The following is a 9,638-nucleotide window of genomic DNA, read 5'->3' on the forward strand; positions in this document are numbered from 1 at the left end:
TTTTTTTTTGAGTTGGAGTCTTGCTCTGTCACACAGGCTGGAGTGCAGTAGGGCATCTTAGCTTACTGCAGCCTCGGCTCACTGCAACCTCCATCTTCGGGGTTTAAGCAATTCTACTGCCTAATCCTCCTGAGTGCCTGGGCTTATAGGTTCGCACCACCATGCCCAGCTAATTTTAGTATTTTTAGTGAAGGCGGGGTTTCACCATGTTGGTCAGACTGGTCTTGAACTGCTGACCTCAGGTGATCCACCTGTCTTGGCCTCCCAAAGTGCTGGGATTATAGGCATGAGTCACACTGCACCTGGCCCGGTGAACCTGTCTTGGAAAACAGTTTGCTGTAAGAATATGAGCAAACTGACACTATTAGGAACCATTTATTGAGTTTCTTAACATATTTATCATGTCACACTTGTACTTTATATCATTTTTATGGCAAATAGCAAAGTTTTGGAATTTAATTGTTTCACTGAAACAACTCATGGCTTTGATAACTAGGGTCCTACTTTGGCTTGGCTCTTAATTGAATAAACAGTCTTAGCCTTACATATTAATATATATTATTGCTGACAAAATCCAAGTTTGTCTGTTGTTTTTACACTAGGCTTAAAGTAGCAACTGGGGTCCTTGTATTTTTTGTTTGTTTGCTTGTTTGAGATGGAGTTTCCCTCTTGTCTCCCAGGCTGGAGTGCAAGGGTGCGAATCTTGGCTTACTGCAACCTCTGCCTCCCAGGTTCAAGCAATCTCCTGCCTCAGCTTCCTGAGTACCTAGGATCACAGGCTTGGGCCACCATGCCTAGCTAATTTTTGTATTTTTAGTAGAGATGGGGTTTTGGCATCTTGGCCAAGATGGTCTTGAACCCCTGACCTCAGGTGATCTGTCCCCCTTTGCCTCCCAAAGTGTTGGGATTACAGGCATAAGCCACTGCGCATGTCCCAGCAACTGGGGTCTTATCTCAGAAGCCATTATCTTAAGCATAATTAATTAGGAGAGTGTTCTGGATTATTAATTGAAAATTAGTACTAGTTAGCACTGGTTAATTATGTAAATTTGACTAAGTGGCATAATTTTTCTGGGTGTGAGTTTCCTTAGCTATACAACAAGGGCATGGATAATATGACTTGCCTTCCCCCCACCTCCCATAAAGTTATTTTATTTATGTTTGTTTTTGGTAATACAGTATCATGATTCGACGTTCACCTGTGATAATTATGTATGTCTCCCTCACCAGCCCCCATTTCCAGTCAGTAGTTGTCTTTTTCACAGGCAACCAATGCTACTTTTTTTCTGTGGTTTTACAGATTTTTTTTTTGAATACATAAGCAAATGCATGGTATATCTCTGCTCCCCCGAGACTTTTTTTTTTTTTTTTAGAAGTGATACCATTCAGAACATATTCCTTTTCCTGTTGAATACAGGTTAGGCATGAATTTTCCATATGAGTTACATTTCATTTCCATTTGAGTACCTGCTTATGAGTAAATCCATTTGAATAGATAATCAGTAAGATTCAGAAAGGACTGGAATCTTCTTTGGTTTGCTGTAAGATTCAGAAAGGGCAGTCTTCTCTCGTTCGAGGTAAGATTCAAAAAGGGCGGTCTTCTCTGGTTCGAGGTAGGATTCAGAAAGGGCAGGAGTCTTCTCTGGTTCTCTCTACTTCCCATTGCAGGTGCTTTTGAGTGACAGGTGAGTGTTCCTTCCTGGAAGAAAGCAGGTGCCCGTGGCTGGTGTTGTTACCCAGTCCGAGCATTTGGCTTTCTAAGAGACTCTACAAAGAAAATTATGCAGACTTATTTCAGCCAGCTCCTGGGAACAACCACGTGGCCCAGGTATGTGTGTATAAAATAAGAATAAAGGGTACTTAAGCTGGGAAAAGATTGAATCTAATATAGGCAGTTTTGAGGTGGAGGACATGAGCCAGTGAGGCTGAAGGTGGGAATTAGATAAATTGGTTTTGGGAGCTTCAGACAACTGGGAAGAGGGAAAAAAAAAAAAAAAAAGCCACTAGCGCCTGTCTATCTCCAAATACTTAACATGTATTTGTTAGGTACACATTATGTGCCAGGCTTTGAAGCAGAAAGTGTTCCAGGATCCAAACACTTTAGAGTTTTACCTGATAAAGACCAGCTGTGTTAAAAACCTGAATGCTGACAAATGTGGGAGGAGCAGTGGAAAACAGGGAAGAAGGTAGAAGTGAGTTTTAAATACAAGTAAAGAAGAGGCTGGACACAGTGGCTGAAGCCTGTAATCCCAGCACTTTGGGAGGCTGAGGCAGCATCAGGAGTTCGAGACCAGCCTAACCAATGTGGTGAAACCCAGTCTCTACTAAAAATGCAAAAATTAGCTAGGCGTGTTGGCGCATGCCTGTAATTCCAGCTACTCCAGAGTCTGAGGCAGGATAATCACTTGAATCTGGGAGGCGGAGGTTGCAGTGAGTGGAGATTGCACACTGAACTCCAGCCTGGGTGACAGAGTAAGACTCCGTCTCAAAAAAAAAAAAGAAAGGATAGTTGAGATGACCTAAAGTGGTAGCGGTTTGGAGTGGCGTGATGCCTGTCAGGCGTCCCAGGTGTACTTGTGATGACACAGCGTGTGGTGTCAGGATGAGAGGGTGGGAGCAGTGCGGGTGCCTGGCCAGAGGGCTGGCGTCTTGGAGGAATAAGGGGTGGGGGAGTAGGGACCTGAGGGTGGTCTACACTGAGAGCGAGGAAGATCAACCGTATTTTAGAGAGATTTTTATTCAAAATGTAAAAACAAAAACATAACATAAAAAGCTTGAGGGCTAGCTCAGTTATTTTAGAAAGTACTCAGAAACCGAAACTGTTTTATCTCTCATTTTAACATGAAATACATCAAGACTATGGATAACTAAGATTTTAAATGCATACTGCTTAAGAGTTTTTCATAAGAGGCCAATTTGAGTGAAATCCATGGAATGCTATAAATGTAGTAAGTTTTGTTGGAACTTGGCCTCAAATAGACATTTTGTATAAATCAATGTAGAGTCTCTAGGTGGGGAATAAAAGATCTTTGCCATTAAGATTTAGCTGATTAGCCTGATTGGTGGGCCTGATTGGGGTAGAAGATCAGTTTTTAAGATAGCTTATTTAGTCCCAAGTCGTGACAAACCAGTCCTGAATATAGTCATGGAGTAGTGGGATTATGGAGTGATGAGTCAGGCATTGAGTAAAGAGATGACCATAGCCCTAAGTTATTGGCAGTTCCTTGTCCCAGTAGCTGCAGGAAGCATTGGCTCATTTATTCTGCACGACTCTGAGATAGGCTTTATTATTTTGGGGGTGGTATGTGGGTAACGCCCCATATAGGCACCGAGGAATGAGAGCTAAGCAGAACCCTGGCACAGTTAGGGCTTGAAGAATATCTCACTTTATAGTGTTACTACTCAGCTATTTCCTTTTATATAATCCTTTACATAATCATATATGAGTTTATAGAAATAGGGCTTGAAGAATCCCTTTATATGATCCTCTATATATAATCATTAATAGTTGATAGTGTGAGTGCCTAAAGAATATTTCCCTACATATATACTTATAATTATATCTTAGTTCATAATCAGAGGAATGCCTAGAGTGGACACAGTACAGAGCGTGAATTAAGGAATAAGCAGCTTATAATCGGAGGAATGCCTAGAGCAAACACAGTGCAGAGCATGATTTAAGGGACAAACAGTTATACCAAGACAAGAATCCATGGCATAGGTGGCAGCGTTTAGTATCGTAAAGATACCCGCTGTATGGCAGGCTTGGGGCAAGAGCCACTCCTCCTGATAAAGGAATTGTAGGACCTTGCTCCAGTTCTTGTGAAAGTCTGCCCTCAGACCGGCAATCCACCTTGGTGACTGTGAACTTTATCAGCTCTTGCTACTGTGCTGCTTGAAAAGCATCTTCCCATAGAACCCATTGGAAGCTGCCAGAAGGTGGCGGTAACCTTGACAGCTCTGTCACTGCTATGTGACTTAAAGCATCCTCCTATAAATCTTCTTAGAAGTAGTTTGCTCATAGATAGAAGTATTGCACACTGTACCCTCTTCACTGCGCACGGCCCACCTTCAAGGCTCGGTGACCTAATGGGGGTGGACCCCTTACTGCACGCGGCCGTTGCCTTCATGGGAACGGGTCCCATGCTGCACACTGTCCACCTCCTGGCCTAGGTGACCTAATGGGGGTGGACCCCATGTTTTATTGCTCACGACCCTATCACTATCCTTAAAGATGATTTCACTCACTGCCCTGCCCCCTAACCTATACACAATAAATACTCAAGCTTCTGGACTTTCAGGGCCTCGCCTGACTCCGCTTATAGGTGCCGTGGCCTCCTGAGCCCAGCTGCGTTTTCTTTGTACTTCTGTGTCCTGTCTCTTTATTTCTCAGATCCTGTGCCTCAGTACAGCATAAGGCTCACCCCACGACCCTGTGGGGCCCTCAGCCCTACAGTGGTAGACAACTATTATGCTCTATTTAGAATCTTTATGTAAAGACTTAAACTGATTTTGAAACTAGTCTCTACGTAAGGCAAACAGAGCTGCTCATTTTCTTATTATTGTCCAATCAGTTTTTGTTTAATTTTCATAGTTTAGAGTTCTTGGTATCGGAAAGGGTGAATAATTAAAGCAAACAGTGGTCATATTTTTATGTGTGAGGTGGCTGTCTGGGTAAACTGCCTTGGAATTCTACATATGCATCCCCTGTATGCAGTGAACTCTCACAGTGACCTACACTCTGTTTTCTTAAGGGGCAGAAACACATAGCTGAAAAGTACTGTTCTAGATGAATTTTTAGATTTGGTAACAGTTAAACGCAGGCAGCTTTTTGTGCATTTTGGTATGTGTGTTTGTGTAGGAATGCAGAAAATACCTATTCTGACGGGAGGCGTTAGGAATATGTGCTGCTAAAAACCTCAAGTCCTTTTAGCTGCCTTTAACAAAATGCAGCTGTCCCCCAGAAGGCCATTCTATGAAGAGGGGTCATTCATTTGATCACAGCTTTCTTTTATTACTGGTCCCCTAATGGATTTGATGGCCCCTGGGGCTGCAGAGATCCCTGAACAATGGAGGTGTGTGGAGAGGTGTGCATATGTGCATGTGTGAGTATGCAGTTCCACAGGGGCACCGTCTCCTGCAGCCCACCTGGGGCTCCTCTCAGTTAAAAGCCCTTATCTAAGGATGCATGGATTAGAGATTCTGTCTCTTTTTAAAAACAGGGACAGCATCTTGTCTCACTGTTGTCCAGACTGGTCTCAAACTCCTGGCCTCAAGCAGTTCTGGCTCCACCTTCCAAAGTGCAGGCATTACAGGCATGAGCCACCATGCCCAAGCAGGTTGCATTAATTTAATAGACTTCTTTCTGAACAACAAATACTCTGGGGACCAGAAATTTGAATAAACTTGAAGGCATGATGGACCAAAGGTGTTATTTGAGGCCTGGGACACTGCCCAGAAAGAGCTTACTCTGAGCAGAAGGAAAGCAAGCGGAAGCAGAATGGGGGCGGCGGAGGCCACCGCGTCCTGGCAGGAAGGCGTCAGGGTGGAAGGTGTTTCCGCAGAGCGAAGGGAACCGCAGGCAACCTGTGCAAAGGTGTGCCCCCTAGGCAGAGCGAGAGCCTAGACCGCCTTTGGGTTTCAAAATTATGCCCAGTGTGGAAACTAAACCGTTTTGTTGTTTTAAAAAAATTTTCCAGTCACTTTAATTTGAATTATTGTTTTAAGTTTGTGTCTGAACCAAATTAATATTTAGTATATCACTGTTTGGAAGAAAATACTTACTGAAAAAAAATTATTTTTTTGAGCTCATTAAGGAGGAAAGTCTTCTTAAGATAACTATTTTTCTGGAAAAGTCTTAATTCATAAGTAAATCAACACTTTTTTCTTTCTTTTTTTCTTTTGAGACAGAGTCTCCCAATGTTGCCCAGGCTAAAGTGCGATCTCGGCTCACTGCAACTTCTGCCTTCTGGGTTCAAGTAATTCTCCTGCCTCAGCCTCCCTAGTAACTGGGATTACAGGCACACACTGTCAAGCCCAGATAATTTTTGTATTTGTAGTGGAGAGGAAGGGGTATCACCATGTTGGCCAGGCTGGTCTCAAACTCCTGACCTCTGGTGATCCACCTATTTTGGCCTCCCATAGTGCTGGGATTACAGGCGTGAGTCACTGTCCCCGGCTTCAACACCATTTTTCAATTTTAAATGTATAGTTCATGCCTCCTAGGGTTTTATCTATCAATTTCAGTGAATTCCTTCTCATGTTTGGACAATATATTAAGTGGTTTCAACATAGAGACTGTGAAAATGGTTTTATCATCCTCAGATAGCTTTTTAATTTTGCATTTTAGAAATTAAGTTGAGGAGCTCTTTTATTAATGTATTCAGCCTTTAGGTTAAAACACTTGTAACTGTGTTTTTAAAACCCAGTTTTCAACAGATATTTTATTTGTTCCTTCCTAATCTCTAAACTGTTTCTTACCACACTACACAGTTTTCCAAGGGAATTGTATATCAATTGCGGTGGTCCCAGCAATCATATTGTTTGGGCCTGGAAAGTCATAAAACATTTGCTGTTAGTTTTAATGCAGAAATTTTGAAAGTATGGTCTTTGAACAGGATGTGAATATAGTTAAGAATAAATAGAATAAAAATCATGCAGGCTGGGCGGGGTGGCTCATGCCTGTAATCCCAGCATTTTGGGAGGCCAAGATGGGCAGATCATCTGAGGTTGGGAGTTTGAGACCAGCCCGACCAACATGGAGAAACCTCATCTTTACTAAAAATACAAAAAATTAGCCAGGTGTGGTGGTGCATGCCTGTAATGCCAGCTACTTGGGAGGTTGAGGCAGGAGAATCGCTTGAACCTGGGAGGTGGAGATTGCAGTGAGCTGAGATCATGTCACTGCACTCCAGCCTGGGCAACAAGAGTGAGACTCCGTCTCAAAAAGAAAAAAAAAAAAAATGATGCCTATCTTTTACTTAGTAGACTCAGTTTTTATGTATGAAGCTGCATTCTTTTAAATTACCTTATATTTCTTGAAGCTGGAATTCACCTTTTCTCAAGGTTCTGCTAGGAAAATGTTTGCAGCTTTTGCTGACTTCTTCTACCCTGTCTCTGCCCCCTCCCACGTGGGCTTCACCTGCCTCCTGTCTTTTGGAATCTCCTGGTCCTTGCAGATTCAGTCTTGAGCCAGGAGATTCTTAGCAGAAATGGGAACTGCAGACTGTCTTCTCAAAACAAAGATTTCAAGGTCCATAGAACATTTCGAGTGCCTGTGTTTACCACACAGACTCTTGAGACCGAGGGGCTTTCTTGGGTGGCTTGGGTCTTCAGCTTATCCTTTACTCTCAAATTTCTGAAGTCTAATATTTTTGATCAAATTTGATATATAAATAGCTGTGTGCAACGTATTTCTAGTCTTTGCATAGCAAGGTATATTATGTGTTTATGTACAAATTATAACACTTGAAGTGTATTTACTTTCAAAAATTGTAGAGATTTAGGACATCTTTATGGTATTTTTGACAAGTTTTGTGATTATTCCATGATATATTATTTGTCATTTATAGTCTTATTTGAAGACACTTTTAAGCTAAAAGCACCTTACCTGGGTCGGTTTATGGAAACTCTGTGAAAATTGAGGATTGTCTGAGGCAGTGCAATCCCTTGTCTTCCGAACCTCATAAGCCATGTCTATATGAGAGAGCAAAGTTTTTTATTTTTAAGAGACAGGGTCTTGCTCTGTGGTCCAGGTGGGGGTGCAGTGGTATGATCAGAGGTCATTAGAACCTGAAACTCTTGGGTTCAAGAGATCCTTCCACTTCAGCCTCCCCAATAGCTAGGACTGCAGGTACGTGCTGCCATGCCTGGCTAATTTTTTAGTAGAGACAGGTTCTCACTGTTGCTGAGGCTGGCCTTGAACTCCAGACCTCAAGCAGTTCTTCTGCTTTCGCTTCCTAAAGTGCTGGGATAAAAGGCATGAGCCACTGCACCTGGCAGTTTTTCTTTTTGACTTAACCTTGCTTTGCAGCAGTTCTGAGAGAATAGAGTTTGTGAATTAGCATTTAATGTCTTTAATATTTCTACTTGAGTTGTTTACTGAGTGATATAAGAAACAATGTGGATTATTGATGAACGCTTAAAGTGATTTGGAGGTGAAATGCATCTGTGGTTTGCAGTGATTTGAAACACTATTAAGTAGGTTCACCTGGTTTAAGAAGCATCATCGTGGCTTTTGTGTGTTTTGGTGTGTGTGGCTATGAAGCCTCAGGAGTTTAGTTTAAGGTTCTGAAAAGCCCACTGATAAGTATTTAGAATTCTATTGTCCTGTATCTTAGTCATCCCGACGTTTCTCATTTCTAACTTTAAAACATGTCAGCTAAAAAAATCAGTGTATCTTTAATTTCATCTAAAATCTCTCATAAATCTCTGACATAATTTGATTTTTAAACAGTAACCAATAATTTGGTTTTATTTATGTAATGAGAATAACAATTGGTATTTATTGTCTATACTTATGCAATTTTATAGATGGAGTTTTAACATTGAATGCGGAGAACACTAATTATGCCTATCAAGTTCCAAACTTCCATAAATGTGAAATCTGTCTGCTATCTTTTCCAAAAGAATCCCAGTTTCAACGCCACATGAGGGATCACGAGCGAAATGACAAGGTATGTATTTTCAAAGGTGATGTCAGGAGTGTGAGCGTTGAAACTGGAGGTATTGTAAAAATTAACATGTATAATCAAAACTTTTCTTATGATTTGGGTTCCTAAATGGTAGAACATTTTATATTATACAAATAAGTATTCTGGCCTTTTTAAAAGTTGTAGTTATATTCCTAGTTATCATTTGATAAGGAGAGAGAGTGAGAGCTTGTCCTGGTGAATCTGTATATTAAAGTTATTTATTAGTGGACAAATAATTATTTAAAAAATATTACTTTTTAAATGTAGTTTCAATTTCCTGTATGACTGAACACAGAAGTTGTGTGTTTTGAAGTATTTTTCTCCAGCGGAGAGTTTTATCTTTAAGTGATCTTGCATTTAAAAATGGTATTCTAGATGTTTTAGATTGTATTTCAGGAGGGAGCAAACATTAAATACAATCTTAAATAGAAATTGGAACTCTTTTTCGCAGGACCTCTTATGGGATATGTCAAGAATTTCAGTGTCTTAATGGAATGACTTGCCTGATAGATGGAAAGTGGCAGTTAAAACTGTAATCAAAAAAGTGATTGTTGACTTTTGTCTAGGTAGGAGCCTGTAAGCTAGTGAGCCATTTGAGACTAGAAAAATATCAGGGACTTCCTTTAGAGAACAGAATGTGACCATCTTAGGCTTGACTTTCAGCACAAAACGCTGTTGTAGCTGCAATAATATAATATAAATGTAATATACCAGTATGTACCAGTATTATTTTCTCAGGTTTGACAATCTGAAGAAACTAAATTATCCCTCATTAGGGTCCAGTTATTTCAGAGAGAGATATCCGTGATTATCTTTTTGCAAGTGAATAGCAGAATACCTTCCATTTTGAGAAAAATCTTAGACCTAGATAAGCAACTCTGTTAGAATCTAGTGAAATTTTGTATGATTATTTTACTTGAAGTGGTTTTTTTTTTTTTTTTTTTT

The 9,638-nt window shown here is 40.8% G+C and overlaps 1 protein-coding gene across 1 annotated transcript in view; it reads left to right on the top strand.

Annotated features, from left to right (window-relative positions):
* Positions 1-9,638, top strand: part of ZNF236 (zinc finger protein 236) — a 159,739-nt gene that overhangs the window by 33,410 nt on the left and 116,691 nt on the right. Inside the window, exon 2 of the mRNA XM_037738147.1 lies at positions 8,533-8,675. Within this exon, the coding sequence (XP_037594075.1) occupies positions 8,533-8,675 (143 nt within the window). The remainder of the gene's footprint in view (positions 1-8,532; positions 8,676-9,638) is intronic.

Source organism: Cebus imitator, unplaced genomic scaffold (genome assembly GCF_001604975.1).
Source record: "Cebus imitator isolate Cc_AM_T3 unplaced genomic scaffold, Cebus_imitator-1.0 Scaffold49, whole genome shotgun sequence".
Classification (NCBI taxonomy): domain Eukaryota; kingdom Metazoa; phylum Chordata; class Mammalia; order Primates; family Cebidae; genus Cebus; species Cebus imitator.